Here is a 16,828-nt window from a genome sequence, read left to right as displayed (position 1 = left end):
GGACAGTATTTCCTCAGGCCCTCCCCATTGGAACTGGCAATCGTCCTGCAGTGGGAACCTTCCACTGCAGAAGATTCTTCTGCTCAAGTCACATGTTAGCTTGGATAAGCAGGACCAGACTAGCAGAAATGAGGTTAGCTATAATGATGCTCATGGAGATTTGAAGCAAGAAGGGAAAGCCAGAGACCACGGAAGTGACTCCCTGAGGTATGGCGAAGGCCTGGCTTGGGGTCACAATAGTTGGTGGAAAAACCAGTGGAAGAATGTGTGCCTGTGAAGGCATACCCTAGTCCAGAAGCATTTGCAGAGGGGAGGGACGGGTCCCAAATCTGGAGAGCCACTGGGACATGGCTTTGCTTGATGAAGAAAAACACATTTTTCCAGAAATCCTGAGCCCACAGAGTGGAACTTGTTTTCTCAGTAGCCCTGAACTAAAGTGGTAGGCTAGGAAGGAGAACTGCAAAGGACTTCCAAAGTTTTAACTCAGTGCCAGGGTAAATTCAGTGGCCATCTGCTGGGTGCCTACAGCTTCCCATGCATGTTCTTCTTATGTTCCTGAGAGTTCCTTGCTGTACAGGAAACTGCTCTGTGCACTCAAGATGGGCACTGAGCTCCATGCACCAGGTGCTCTGTGACCACAGCTGGGGAGTGTTAGCTGTGTGCACTAGAGACGGGCACTGAGCTCCATGCACCACGTGCTGTGACCACTAGGCTGGGTGGTGTTAGCTCTGGACACTAGAGATGGGCACTGAGCTCCATGTACCATGTGCTGTGATCACTGCTGGGGGGTGTTAGCTGTGTGCACTAGAGATGGGCACTGAGCTCCATGTACCATGTGCTGTGACCACTGGCAGGCAGGGGGTGGGGGGAGGTGGGAGCAGGTATTACAAAGGAAAATACAAGGAGAAAACTCATGATCTCAGAGCATGACCTTCAAAAGAAAACTTTTTGAAAATGTACCCAAGGAGCAAAGGAAAGGGCCGGGAATCCTGACAATGGAGAACTCTGAAACATTCTTCTGTAGTCAGGAGCGTGACGCTAAGGCTCAAACTCTGTTTCTGCAGTTATCTTCAATGTTTTCCTCCTCTCACTCACATCTCATCAGCTCCCAGTCTAAGGAAGTTACCCTGTGATATCCCAGCTTCAATGCTTCATGTCTTTTTTCCTGTGTGACTGCCCTGTGTGGTCCCAGTCAGGCCCCACCAGCCGGGATCCTGGGGACTTGGGAGCACATTTTAATGTGGACAGGTCTCTTACCTGTGCAGTTCCCACCACTTCTGTCCAGCTCGTAGCCTATCTCACACTCACAGCGGAACAGGCCAGGAAGGTTGTGGCAAGTTCCGAAGACACAGATGTTCGGGAGGGAACACTCGTCGATATCTTGGGGGAGGGATAAAGTAAAGGGAGAAATTTAATGTATTTTCTGTTAAAGAAGAAATCCATCTAGGCTCTTCTATAGACTTTTAGACGTTTTGTAATGTGTAGGGAAGTCTCATACTGAGGACTTATTTTTACTAGGTCACTGTCACATGCCAAGCAGTGTGCTGGGCACTTGGTTATATGTACCTCCTTGACCGTGTTTAACACAGGTCCTCACTATTTTATATGTGCGTATCTCCTTGACGGTGTTTAACACAGGTCCTCACTACTTTATGTGTGCGTATCTCCTTGACGGTGTTTAACACAGGTCCTCACTACTTTATACGTGCGTATCTCCTTGACGGTGTGTAACACAGGTCCTCACTACTTTATACGTGCGTATCTCCTTGACGGTGTGTAACACAGGTCCTCACTACTTTATACGTGCGTATCTCCTTGACGGTGTGTAACACAGGTCCTCACTACTTTATACGTGCGTATCTCCTTGACGGTGTGTAACACAGGTCCTCACTACTTTATACGTGCGTATCTCCTTGACGGTGTTTAACACAGGTCCTCACTACTTTATACGTGCGTATCTCCTTGACGGTGTGTAACACAGGTCCTCACTACTTTATACGTGTGTATCTCCTTGACGGTGTGTAACACAGGTCCTCACTACTTTATGTGTGCACATCTCCTTGACGGTGTGTAACACGGGTCCTCACTACTTTATACGTGCGTATCTCGTTGACGGTGTTTAACACAGGTCCTCACTACTTTATGTGTGCGCATCTCCTTGACGGTGTGTAACACGGGTCCTCACTACTTTATACGTGTGTATCTCCTTGACGGTGTTTAACACGGGTCCTCACTACTTTATACGTGTGTATCTCCTTGACGGTGTGTAACACGGGTCCTCACTACTTTATACGTGTGTATCTCCTTGACGGTGTTTAACACGGGTCCTCACTACTTTATACGTGTGTATCTCCTTGACGGTGTTTAACACGGGTCCTCACTACTTTATACGTGTGTATCTCCTTGACGGTGTGTAACACAGGTCCTCACTACTTTCTGTGTCTGTATCTCCTTGACGGTGTTTAACACAGGTCCTCACTACTTTCTGTGTCTGTATCTCCTTGACGGTGTGTAACACAGGTCCTCACTACTTTATACGTGCGTATCTCCTTGACGGTGTGTAACACAGGTCCTCACTACTTTATACGTGCGTATCTCCTTGACGGTGTGTAACACAGGTCCTCACTACTTTATACGTGCGTATCTCCTTGACGGTGTTCAACACAGGGCCTCACTACTTTATACGTGCGTATCTCCTTGACAGTGTTCAACACAGGTCCTCACTACTTTATACGTGTGTATCTCCTTGACGGTGTTTAACACAGGTCCTCACTACTTTCTGTGTCTGTATCTCCTTGACGGTGTGTAACACAGGTCCTCACTACTTTATACGTGCGTATCTCCTTGACGGTGTGTAACACAGGTCCTCACTACTTTATACGTGCGTATCTCCTTGACGGTGTGTAACACAGGTCCTCACTACTTTATACGTGCGTATCTCCTTGACGGTGTTCAACACAGGGCCTCACTACTTTATACGTGCGTATCTCCTTGACAGTGTTCAACACAGGTCCTCACTACTTTATACGTGTGTATCTCCTTGACGGTGTTTAACACAGGTCCTCACTACTTTATGTGTCTGTATCTCCTTGACGGTGTGTAACACAGGTCCTCACTACTTTATACGTGCGTATCTCCTTGACAGTGTTCAACACAGGTCCTCACTACTTTATACGTGTGTATCTCCTTGACGGTGTTTAACACGGGTCCTCACTACTTTATACGTGCGTATCTCCTTGACGGTGTGTAACACAGGTCCTCACTACTTTATGTGTGTGTATCTCCTTGACGGTGTGTAACACAGGTCCTCACTACTTTATACGTGCGTATCTCCTTGACGGTGTGTAACACAGGTCCTCACTACTTTATACGTGCGTATCTCCTTGACAGTGTTTAACACAGGTCCTCACTACTTTATACGTGTGTATCTCCTTGACGGTGTGTAACACAGGTCCTCACTACTTTATACGTGTGTATCTCCTTGACGGTGTGTAACACAGGTCCTCACTACTTTATACGTGCATATCTCCTTGACCGTGTTTAACACACGTCCTCACTACTTTTGTGAAGTAAGAGCCAAACAGGTCACCTTAGGCTAAAATTTTTGGTTATTTTTGTGCATATATTCACTGTTTTTGCTGTGAAATAAAATTTGAAGTATCACAAAGGCTTTGTGGTAACTTCATTTTTTAATCCTTTGAACCCCCAGGACAGTTGATAGAGACATAAAAACTGTAAAAGCTTTTTCCAGGCCTCTATTTTTTTTATCATTGCATCATGTTAACTTTGTGTGATTGACACGCAGGCACATTTTCAACCTTGAGATGGGCTTTGAACAGCCACAACCACTGTGCCAGCAGCGGTTTACACTAAGAGCAGACAAACAAAGCCTTCTCTTACTGCATCAGGAGAAGCAAGCGACGCTCTCCCTGTGACGACTTACGTCACCAGAGGTGCCTCGGGACCCATTTTCTTTGGATGTTCAGAGTAAGAAGGATAAACAAGGCATTAGGCCCGTGACGAGGAGAAAAATCTGGTTTCTTGCCTCACAGGAATTTTATATCAAACTCTGCATATCTAGCATAAACTATATCAAGAACGCCCGGTGGTTCCATAACAAAGAAAAGTATTTACATAGATACATGTGAGTGAATTAGTACACATTAAAGACTGATTTTAAGTTAATGTCTTGTTAACAAGGAACAACTATTAACTAATTCACTTTCAGTCCTTATCACTTTTTTATTTCTGCTGAATTTTTTAAAAATTCATTATAGTCACTAATTCTTTTCAAAGAGGAATAATGTACTTAAATTTGAGAAGTGTGGGTATACAAAAGGATCTTGCATTTCTTAATGGGTCCCATGTCCAGCCAACAGAGTTCCAGGACATTTCCTGTCTGAGCAACACTTCTCAGAAAGACAGAGCTTTACTCTGAGAAATATGGTGACATATGACGTTACACCAAGGGGTTCCACACTAGATGGATTTGCAAAAGCTGCTGCATGTTCACATATGTTAGATATTTAGAGACCATTGTGAGAGATACAAGGACATTATATATGGAGAAGACCATCTTCCCTGTTGTTATATTAAATTATAGAGACCATGCCATGACAAAGTTTAAAAACGGTGTTTCCATATTTAAAGATAATTCTCCAACAGGACATTATCAGAGGACCTACGCTTTGAGTTCTTTTCCCCACCAATGGAAACAAATGAGCTGCATTGATTTAACCACACTCAATTGTCCTGTCTCTGCTTCGACCAGTGGGTGTACACTTGCAGGCCACCTAGCTGGGGTCAGACATGCAGCTGTGGCCAGGGACCTGAGATTTTTCTCTGCACAAAGATAACTTGCCCAGCTGGGGACCTGACCCCTCCACAAGCTGAACTGACCAGCTTAGAAGTAAAGCCAAAACACACCTCAATAAAAAAAGGAAAAGAAAAAACTTCAGGAATGTTTAAATAACCAAATATCACCCCACCCTACAAGGTTACCTTCACAGGCTTTGCCGTCTGCACTGGGCACGAAGCCCATGTCGCACTCACAGCGGTATCCTCCCGGGGCATTGAGGCACTGACCGTTGCCACAGAGGTTCAGGTTCTCTGAGCACTCATCAAGATCTACAGCCAGAAGGAGACACAAGATACCTTCCTCAGTTGGGATTTTTCCAGTTCCTCAGGTCTGACAGTTATAATTGTCAACCTCCTGACTGCGCAATGTTTTGTCATCATTTCTATTGGGCATGTTTAAACTTAGTTGTTTTTCTGTTTTGAATGCTAATATTACACTGAATATTCAAGGAACATGGGACTAAATCACTTCTAATGATGTAAAATGAGCAATAAGCCTACGGAATCCATTAGACTAAGGCTTTTTCAAAAAGGGTCAGCCACACGAGGATACCTCAGTGACAGGAAATAACATGCTATGGCTTGTGCCAATTTCTCAGGTTTAAGCACCAAAAAAAAAAAAAAAAAAAACAAACTGAGAACAGTAACTATACAGCAAACCAAAGCCTCCTGTCTGATTGATCTCTACCTAGTTTTGCTATTAATTGCAGGCATTAAAGCCATCAAACACATGAACTTTACATGACTAAGACATAAAACTTTGAACATTTTTTTAAGTAATGGGAAGTTTATGACAAAAATTCACTGGGCTAGGTAGCAACCAATTTCAAATATGACGAAACTTTCAATATATTAAAAAAAAAACACTCCAGGTAAATCACTTAATGAGCCTTAACCTCTTTTGTGCGTAAGTGACTCCTTTTTAGCAAAGTGCTCGGGATAAATGAATGCTATCGAAGTCATATGAGCATCTGTTCTACCCAGGAGCCAACGAGTAATGGACCTCACTATCTTACTGAATAGCAAAGCCCTAACAAAACCCTACTGCCTGTGCGTACACGTACATGTAAGTGTGAATGTGTTTAAAAGTTATTTATGCAGTCACAGGTATCCAATCACATATCTTAAATAGATGCAGCAATTCATGCTAATTCTCAACTATTAATTAGAACTGAGAACAAAATGCCACCAATCTATGGTAAAACCAGAAGCAAACGAATTCCATACAAGGCAGTTACGAAACTCTTACTCATACCAGTGTGTGATATTGATGACTAGTGAGAAAAAAATATATAAACTATTGACTTGATCCAGAATATCCTTAAACTATTACTTTATTTAATCCCTTTTCCTTACACAGCTTCCTATTAGCAAGCTCACTCTTGGATTTGGTGTGGAAAACAAGTCATCAGTGAGAAATAAGCACTATAAAGGCTGAGGCAAAGAAGCGGGAGCACGGCCATAGATAGATATAGACACAGTTAGCTTCTGAGGTCTCTTTAATCGACTTGGCCCAAATTTTCCTTTTGGGGGATCCAGTTTCAAACAATTAATTTTTTCTGTTAAAAGTTGTCTATAATTGGTCCAGCTTCCAGAAAAGAATCGATGGTCTAAAAGGTGTGGACACTCGGGTTCTCCGTGGATGGTTCGGCTGCCTCCGCACGTGCCTACCTGTACAAGTGAAGCCATCGCCTGTGTACCCCTCCTTACAGAGGCAGCGGTACGATCCCAGGGTGTTCTTGCAGTCTGCATGTTGGCTGCACATGTGGGTTCCATTGGAACATTCGTCCAGATCTTAAAGAAAAATGTTCCATAGTTATTAAAAGGGAGCATGACACTTAAAATTACTAACACAATTTTTCTTTACAGAATTAATATGTTGCTATTACCATCTACGCAGATGACAACAGACAATTGCTGTTATTTGCCAACAACTCACCAGTGCACTTCACGCCATCCCCGACCCACCCAGGGCTGCAGCTGCATCTGAAGCTTCCTGCTGTGTTGGTACATACGGCGTGTCTGTCACAATTGTGTGCTCCAATTTCACATTCATTGATGTCTGATAAAACAGCCAGTGGTTTAAAAAGAGGTTAGTACACGTACCTTTTTGACTGGCTTTCACACTTCCCACAGTACAGTATAAACCGGTTTAGCATTCACATATATACTATATACATATACTAAGCAGCTTTAAGTTTCATTTCATAAAGAAAGAACAGTATGATGCTACTGCTATTATTGGCTCTAATGGTTTTCCATTATTTTAATGTAAGTGTCCAGCAAAGCAAAGTAAGTTTCCTTCCAGTTGGTATTAACACTCATGGTCATATGTTTCTATTCCCAATATTATTATTAAGTCAATTACAGCACAATAGTGCAGACGATTTTCACATGCAGATGATGGAATATAATGTTGCTGGCATATTAGAAGACTTTTTTGATTATATTCTATATATATATATTCTATATATTAAGTAAATTTTATTCTTAAACTTAAAGCATTGGATTATTAAATCAATTGTGCTTTATTTTTATAAAAGCTTTACTTTAGGTACTGTTAACTCAAGGACTTGCACAGAATTTTACTTAAGGCAGTATGTGAACCGTCCTCTTTTCTAGCTTCTTAGAGTCATAGCACATCAGAGATCCAAGCCTTCTAGCATATTTTGTGTAAAACTCAAGTCAGTCCAATGGGGATTTTGTCAGAATAAAGAATACAAGATTAGGGGCCTTATTAAAAGACTGCATTATGCACATTTCTATTTCCAAACTTAGTCAAAATAGATTCTGTAATATAAGAGTATTATGGAAAAGAATAGAAAGACACTGAAGGACCTAAGTTTTGTTTCCTGACATTAACCCATTATTCAGTGGAAGACACATAACCAGCTCTTCCTTAACTAAGAATGAGAATTCACAGAGATGATATTAACACTCTACATGGAAACCAAAGCCTAACACAGAAGTTAAGTCAAGGAAGTTTATTTTGGCAAAGTGTTACAAGAATTTCTAGTGATCGCTTGAACAGTGCCATGAAAAAGAAACTGAGCAAGCAACTTATGTTTACCCTTTTGTTTACTTAAGAAGCCCAGTTAAATGATTTGAAAGTGTCTGGATACATGCTGTCTGCCAACTGTCCCATCTGAAGCTCTGACATGGGTCTTGGGATCTTTGGCTTCCTCTTAACTTTTAGCAAAAACACAAAACAATGACAGATATCTCCTACAAAAAATATCACTAACAATTGTAAAATGAAACTAGGCCAGGAGGAATCGCCTTATGATGACAATGTAGCGTATTAAAAAAAAACCCATTGCCGTTGAGTCAATTCCGACTCATAGTGACCCTATAGGACAGAACAGAACTGTCCCATAGGGTTTCCAAGGACTGCCTGGTAGATTTGAACTGCCGACCTTTTGGTTAGCAGCCATACTCTTAACCACTCTGCCACCAGGGATTTCAATGTATTGTATTGTATAGGTGATTCTAAATGTAACCTTGGCAGCCATGTGAACCTATCGAGGTACAAGGCAGGTCAAGGGAGGCACATACAAGGCAGCTTTAGACGTGCAACTAGGAGCTTCGATCAACCAAATAAGTGAGCACAACACATTCTAAGAGGATGAGGAGAAAGGCCAACCTAGGGATAACAGTGGTTGTAGGCACTGGGATTCAAGAAAGTAAGCCTTCCCATACCTGACCTAACAACCTGGCCTGTTTCCAAGTAGGATCACATTCTTTTTTCCTCAGATAATCACTCACCTTGGAGTTAGTGACCCACCACTTTTCTGGCATCCTGACATAATTTCCCTACCTTATTTGTCATGGTCTTGAATTAGGAGACAAGGAGCTTCAGCTGTGTAAGTATTGAAGCCTCCAGGTATTATAAAATCAAGAAATTTTCTAGGTGGCAGAAACTTAGAATTCCACGATCTCAATCCTCTGTTTCACAGAAGAGGACACCGAGGTCCCCATAGGTGCAAAGACTTGCAAGGGCCCCGTGGTCAGGAAGGGGCAGAGCCAGGCCAGCCCAGATCTCAGTTTCCCCGTCAGCAGCCTGGCATCGTTTCCTGGTACCCCAGCTGCCTAATCAAAGCTCGTTTCTCTGGGTACATCAGGACTTTATTCTAAGTCCTTGTTCATGGAGTTTTAAAAATATTGGTTTTTTTATTGACAGTTTATAGGAATATTTACTAATCCCTGCTAAGTTTCAAGAATGATCACAGCCTATCATCTAACAACGCTGTAATCTTTTTTTCCAATTTTCTAATGACCAAAGGTACCTTATACAGTAAACCCTGCAAAAGCTGGAACCTGTGTAAGGCGGAAAACTGTCAGAGAAGGAAACTCAAATATTTTCCACTAAAAGAGAGCCCTGGTGGCACAATGGTTAAAGCCCTCGGCTGCTAAGCAAAATGTCAGCAATTCGAACCCACCAGCTGCGCCTTGGGTGAAAGATGTGGCAGTCTGCTTCCATAAAGACTACAGCCGTGGAAACCCTGTGGGCAGTTCTCTGTCCTATAGGGTCGCTATGAGCCGAAATCGACTCACTGGCAATGGGTTTGGTTTCTCTGTTTTAAATATAAAAACCCACTGCCATTGAGTCGATTCCGACTCATAGCCACCCTATATAAAGCAATAGAAAAGTGGTTAAGGCTGCACCCTGTCAAAGGCGAAAAACTTACAAGACCCGGAAAAACGAGGCAGTACCTTCAAGTCCCAGCTTTCACAGGTTTCCCGACATTCATATGGTTTTACCTTCCATATTTCATCTTGCAATTAAGAAAACTACCATTCCCTTTAAGAGCCTCCTGCCCTCCTTCTCAAAAATAATTAATATATGCTAATATAAATGTCTAACGCAAGAAAGTGTTTGTAATTTACTGTAACGTTTTCAAGGTGAAAAGAAATTATATTTGCAAGAGACTGTATGTTGTGGACTCTGGGGTGCTAGGAGAGAGTGACTATGGAGCCAGGATTCAGCTCTCCATTTCGTGAGTATTTGGAGAAGCCATTATCTCAATATCTTACACTTTCGATATGCAAAGAGAAGGGGAAACTGAGCCATGAGGAAACCAAACAAGAATGCTGTCTTCAAATACTCTGCTCTTCAATACGAAGGAAACAGGCACATGCCTGCCAAGAACATCTCTTTCTGTACAAATGTTCCCTTTCCTTCACAAGTTTGCTCCAGACAGAAAATTCCTTTTTAAGATTAAAAATAAGCCCAAGCCAAGAAAAGCAGAGAAATTCAAATTTAAGGCTGACACTGCAGCCTCCTTAACCCCCACCGAACTTCCCTCCCAGAGGCTCTCAAAGGTTCTACTTGCCCAGCTCTCTTGAAGGGCAAGGGCGTGGTCTGAGCAGAGCTGGGCACAGATTCTGGGCGTGTCTGGCGTGCGTCTGACATCCCAGCAAGGGCTTGTGCTCTGAGCGGACCTGCCTCCGCTCACAGGAAGCCTGGAGAAGACAGTGTCACCAGCACAAACACCTGTCTTCCCCCTGAGCTGGGCGTCAGTAACATAAGCCCCAGCTGGGCACGGCTAGCACGCTGAGGAATCTCCTCCACTGATTTAAGCCTAGAGGAGACGGGGTTAGAGTAAACCGAGAGGCCAAACGTGAAGGCTACTTGGATTTCTTAACTTGGGTCCCAATTTGAGCCAAGACTGTTGAACTGAACACCCATGGAGTTTTCACAGGCTGACAGCCAGTGGCCAGGAATTAGCAGTGATAAGAAGCTGGAAGGAAATGCCTGCAGATTCTCACTGACTTGGGATGCTTTGAAGTATGTGATTCTCTCCCATGGACTGAAACCCACCAGCCACATTCCTCATGTGAAAGGAACCAGATAGTTTGAGAAACGGAATTACCCAGAAATCCTGACATCTTAACTGGAAACACTTTTGATGTTATACCACTTAATGGCATGCCGTCTCCACTAACTGACAGTGATCACATAACGCGAGGAAAATGACCAGTTGCTGTTGATGTGACTGATTCACGGCGACACCGTGTGTGTCTGAGTAGGCTTTCCATGGTTAAATTTTTGGAAGTATATTGCCAGGCCTTTCTTCTGAGGTACCTCTGGATGGACGTGAACTTTTGACCTTTTGATTAGCAGCCAAGCAGATTCTAGGTAAGTTCTTACAAATTAGCTTGTGGAAAGCCAGGACCCACCAAGGATGGCAGTTAGCAGTGCCCTAGTTTTCCTTCTTCCAATTTGTTGTCTAATTACAACTACGTAGAATGAGCAGCAGAATCGTATACTGGCCACAGAAAATTGTAATCCAGCCTCCTTAATTCAAAGGCAGAACTATGTTCTCCATTCCCAGCAAATGTACGCTCTCCCTCCATAAAAGTCAATATACCCACGACTCTGGACACGGCTGAAGGAGAAAAAGAAACCCTTAACATCAGTGTGGGTTGGGAATGTAAGTCAGTGGGTGGATTCTGAACACTGCTAAAGTGATCGGGGGAAAAAACATGTTTATTTGTTAAAATGGAAACAATCAGTAATGACAAGGGAGCCGAAATATTTAGACAAAGCTGTAATGGAACGCAGAGGACTTTTTTTTTTTTAAGTTCTCATGAAACAAAGTTCCTTGCTTATGAAATAGCATACATATTTTTATAATTCCTTCGTAGGTTACTCATTAAAATATATCTATATTTTTATATCTATATATATAGATATATATCTTTTGTCTGTTACTAAAACAGAATTCTAGGTTATTTTCTGTGTGGTTTGCTTATCCAACTAGGCAAGATACCTATCTCTGTTTATAGCAGTTGCCTGGGACATTGTAAACACTTGTCTTTAATGTGACCATCACCAAGGTAACCTGATGGTATTCTGAGCTGTGAATGACACTAATGTTAAGTTAAAAGCAGGTGGAAAGAGTCCTAGTTACATGGGATTAAAAAGCATTTTGGCCTGGATTTTTAAAAACTTGTTTTTAAGTACACTGACTTTCTGCCAATTCCTACTTGTGTCGGTCATTTCAAGCAATGTGAGACCTTGGTCGCTAGTAACAGTACTTACGGGGCCCCTTCACTCCCTTCCCCAGCGCACCCCTCCTCCACAGATCACTGCGGGCTTGCTCACCCTAAGGAGCACTGCTGGAACTGCAAACCACCTGGCGGTCCCATGCGCCGGTGCAGGACCTGGGGCTAAAACCCAGGTTCTAGCCCTCAGACGAGAACGTCACATGTCAGGCTACTCTGACGTCAAAGGGGCTGTGAAACTCACTTCTTCCTGCAATGCTAACTGGACTCAATCAAACAGGAGCATCATTTTAGGTCACCGTTTTAAAAGGTGGGGGAATGTTGACCCTTAGAAGGGATAAAGCATTTCTTGGACTTCAAATCTATGTTTCTATTCATATGAGTCACTAAAAGGCTGCTGTTCTTTTTTTTTATTATTATTATTGTTTTATTTTGGTAAAATATACATAACAAAATTTTCCATTTCAATGTTTTACATGTACAATTTGATGACATTGGTTTTGTTCATCATATTGTGCAATTATCCACACTATCCATTTCCAAATTATTCCACCGCTACTAACAGAAACTCAGTGCCCTCTAAGCTAACACCCTCCCTTCCCTCCTCCCTTCCACCCTTGGTAACTACTAGTAGGCTCTGGTCTCTGTACATCTGCCCGCTTCATACAAGTGGGATCATACAGTGTCTGGCCTTTTGTGAAAGGCTGCTGTTCTAATGTACGCTGGCATCACCTCATCCAACATGGAGCGCACAGCTCTCCTCGCCACAGCCCGCACACCTGTGCACTCACCGGTGCTAGGCCAGCCTTCTCCTCTACACAGTAAGACTCTCCTCCTTTAAACCAATTTCAGTCATGCACAAGGAAACAGCAGTATAGAATATTTGGTAGACTAGAAGCTATGTCTTTAATTAAAATGGCCTCTAGGCAATGTGTCCATTATGTATCATTTAATAAAGGCAATTCTTTTTACCAATTGTCGTCAATTCTGATTCATGGCAACTCCATGTGTGTCAGGGGCTTTCCATGGCTGATTCTGCTCCATAGGGTTTTCAATGGCTGATTTTTCAGAGTAGATTCCCAGGCCTTCCTCTGGGTGGACTCAAACTGCCAACCTTTCCGTTAGCTGCCAATCTCTTAACCATCTGTGCCACCCAACAGCTATATTTATTGACTAGCTACACTGTATGCCATGCACTGTGCCTGGGATTTATAAACATTATATGTCATCTACCTAAAACCATACTACTATTGCATGACAATTTAAGCTGTCCTCTTGGTGCTGTTGATGGTGGCTGCTGTTAAGTTGGCTCTGGCTCATGGAGATTTTACGTACAACAGAATGAAACGTTGCCTGGTCCTGGGCCATCTTCATGATCATTGGTAGGTTTGAGTCCATTCTTCATGGTATGAAGTCTAAAATAACCATCCTCTGCACATGCCCTATTTAGCTGAAATCTGGAGCATGGAATTCTGGAGACCATTTTCGTACAGAGAATGAAGACTGTCCAGTTAGATTAACTTCTCGCTTGATAAGCATCATGCTTTCTGAGTTGAATTTAAAATGAGCTCAAGTTGGCCAGACAGTGGCATTAACCTCTATTAGGTAAAACACAATATGGAACTGTCCTGCCTTCCTCTTCATTACTACCAGACCACCATCCTTGCCCCAGCACTATATTTACAGTGGAAAATAAAAAGTAAAGCAAGGACAATCGCACACAAAGCTAAGCACCTATGTTGTACACCAGAGCTCACAGGGGTATTGAGAGCTTACACACTGTGTCACTCATTTTTCAGCGTGGGCCTCCAGCCACCTTGCACAAAAACATTCTAGTTTCATGCTGCAGTTCATAATTTGGTTAGAATTTGTCAGTTTTGAGTCAATGGTCATATTATTTCCATTATCTTATGTATCCATAAATTTTAAACTTAGCATTACTGGCCAGTTTGAAATGATAGTAATTATACTTTGGGGTTTTCTTGAAATATGTTGATAGGATTAAGAGAGAGGTAAATCTGTACATTTACCACACTGCCAATCTATGAATACTTTAATGTTTGTTTTTAGTCACAAGGGCTTGCCAAACTGGCTTTTGGAATTAAAGTCTGTTATCTGGATGAAATCATACACCTAATTCAAGCTCACTATGGTCTCCATAAGAAACCCTGGTGGCATAGTGGCTGAGTGCTATGGCTGCTAACCAAAAGGTTGGCAGTTTGAATCCATGAGGTGCTCCTTGGAAACCCTATGGGGGCAGTTCAACTTTGTCCTGTAGGGTCCCTATGAGTCAGAATCGACTCAATGGTAATGGGCTTTTTTTTTTTTTTTTTTGGTTTTATGGTCTCCATTATGTTGTAAATTATGTTACATGTCATAATGTATTATGCCAATGTAAATAACTGCAGGAAAGCTTTATTATATTCCTCCATGTATTTATCATTCCCCTGTGCTTGAAAATACCAATGAAACACTTACAAAAAATGTCATTCTTACAGAGTGGCTTCTTCCATTTGACGTTTAATAGGACAGTCTTCCACAAATGTTGTGAAAAATTTTTCTTATGTGCTATTGGTATTATTAGACAATTACAATTACAGATGGTTTAATTATCACATGCTAAGATTTGCTTATGATTTTCGTAAGATTTGTTTTTTTTTAAGATTTGCTAAGTCCCATGAACGAAGACTTCCTTGACGTAAAGCAACATAATACATCAAAAGCACACTAACTTAGAGAATCTGGAAGACTGATGAGGATTGATGGAATATATAAATTGTAGGATGTATTTCTTTAAACAGTAATTTTAATTACAAAACTTTAGATGAAGTGTTGGCTGTGAAGGCCATTGGGAAAGGCTTGCTTTAATAAAGGGTAAGAATGTTTGGTAATTAACATATTAATCACTTTAATATAAAATGTTATTTTACCTGCATAAAATGTGTTCTTTAGAGTGTTCATTTAGATTTTATAGGTACCATATTTACAGTGTCCAATATATATTTAAAAAAAAAAAGAAAAACCTTAGCTTAGATCCAATCCGAAGTATGACAAATTCGAAGGAACTGGATGCTAAATTAATTTTTTAAAGTGTTATACAAAATGCAATTAGTATGCTATCAGGTTTAAAACTTATATACATCTATAAGTATGCCAGCACTCTCTCTTAACCACTTAATATATTTCGTTCAATACCTGTACAGCCAGTTTTTCCTTTTTTGCCGGAATATCCCATATCGCAGTGGCAGATAAATGAGCCTTTAGTATTTTCACAGGTTCCACTTAGGCAGATATTTGGATTCAGGTCACATTCATTGACATCTGTAAAACATGAATATTATTATTAATACATATTTATTTGATGTCTTTGAATACTTGTTCCTGAGATAAAATAAATGAGAAAGAAAGTTATAACATTTAGGAGCCCAACTGCTTACATTTACTTTCTATATTACAGGCTGATCCTGCAAACTGCTTCTATCTGGGCCATCACAAGGGATCGAACCATCAAAAAAACTGACTCAGCTCCAGGCAGGGTGGAGAACATCTCTTGCCCCGTTTGTGTGAGAGTCTACAAAACTTTTTAAAACAGCATACTCTGTTTTAAGATGAAAATTTTAATAATGTCTACATGACACTAACAAATTAGTTTCTATATTGTAAAAGAATTGATAAATGGACTTATAGTTTTAGTGCAGGCAGCTTACAACCTTCACTTCTTTCCCAAATTAAATTCTATTTACTTTTTATGACATTCACTTTAATTTCTTAGACTTCACAAATATTCAGTGAAGGTTGTCAGTCAATTCTACCAGACTCTTGCTTCCAGCCAAAATGGAGTAGCAGGAACCAAGTTTGCCTCCCTGCCTGAAACAACTAATAAAAATGGACAAAATACATGAAAAAAACAGTTTTCTAGACATTGGGTGCTAGGCAATGAAAAATAGTGATCCATGAGAGAAAGAAAAGAAACTGAGTTCTACGATTGTCTTCAACTTACTGAGTAGGAAGACATTGGAGGCCATGACAGAGGAGGGGAACCCCAGGGAGAGACTGGCAGAGTCTCTGAGTTAGAGACACAGTTGGGAATCTAGGGAGGCCAAGGTAGCTAGAGTTCACAGGGAAGAGTAAACAACAGAAGAAAGATGCACAGAGAGAGAGAGATCCGCAAAAGGTCCCTCTTTGCTATTCAACTAGGTAATAATCAGTGCATGGATGTAAGGAAAACTACCTGATGCTAGAGAAAGAGCCACCAAAAAGATTAAAGGGAATGATCCTCAGAGTTCATAAAAGGTCTGGAACTGTGCCTGAACCTCCAGCCAGACTGGAAAACTTCCTAATTCATGGGGCACAGGGTAGAGTAACCAGAAGGGTCTCGCCTTAGTAACAGGGCGAAATTAGCCCTAGACTAATTGCTGCTTAAAAGCTTAAAAGCAAGACTTGAAAGGATCATCTGTTTCCAAGTAACTTAACTATATTCCTAAATGAAGTTCAAGACTATTTTTAGGAATACAAAAATATCCAGCACCTAACAAGGTACAATGTACAATGTCCAATGTCTGGTATCCAACCAAAAATTACTAGGCATTACAAAAAGCAGGAATATACGACCCAAAATGAAGACGGGAGTCAATTTATTCAAATGATCCAGAACTGACACAGATAGAATTAGTAGACAGAGACATTAAAATAGTTATAATGATATTCCATATGTTCAAAAATTAGAGGGCAATTGAACATATTAAGCAGAGGAAGAGAAGATATAAAAAGACTCAAATTGAACTTTTAGAGATGAAAACTACAATTGTCTGAGATAAAAAATATACTGGATGGAATTAAAGGAGATTTAGATATTACAGAAGAAAAGATTAACAAACTTGAAAACATAGCAATAGAAACTATCCAAAAAATACAATCAATTCTAGAGTTTATTGCATTCTTGTCAGAGATAAATTTTGCTCTC

The 16,828-nt window shown here is 41.2% G+C and overlaps 1 protein-coding gene across 1 annotated transcript in view; it reads right to left on the bottom strand.

Annotated features, from left to right (window-relative positions):
• Positions 1 to 16,828, bottom strand: part of FBN1 (fibrillin 1) — a 299,714-nt gene that overhangs the window by 71,239 nt on the left and 211,647 nt on the right. The window contains exons 32-36 of the mRNA XM_010599670.2: positions 15,061 to 15,186; positions 6,797 to 6,919; positions 6,529 to 6,651; positions 5,002 to 5,127; positions 1,258 to 1,380 (exon numbers count right to left, since the gene is read on the bottom strand). Of these exons, the coding sequence (XP_010597972.2) occupies positions 1,258 to 1,380; positions 5,002 to 5,127; positions 6,529 to 6,651; positions 6,797 to 6,919; positions 15,061 to 15,186 (621 nt within the window). The remainder of the gene's footprint in view (positions 1 to 1,257; positions 1,381 to 5,001; positions 5,128 to 6,528; positions 6,652 to 6,796; positions 6,920 to 15,060; positions 15,187 to 16,828) is intronic.

Source organism: Loxodonta africana, chromosome 10 (genome assembly GCF_030014295.1).
Source record: "Loxodonta africana isolate mLoxAfr1 chromosome 10, mLoxAfr1.hap2, whole genome shotgun sequence".
NCBI lineage: Eukaryota > Metazoa > Chordata > Mammalia > Proboscidea > Elephantidae > Loxodonta > Loxodonta africana.
The sequence above is the reverse complement of the archived record's forward strand: the minus strand, read 5'-3'. Positions and strand labels throughout refer to the sequence as shown.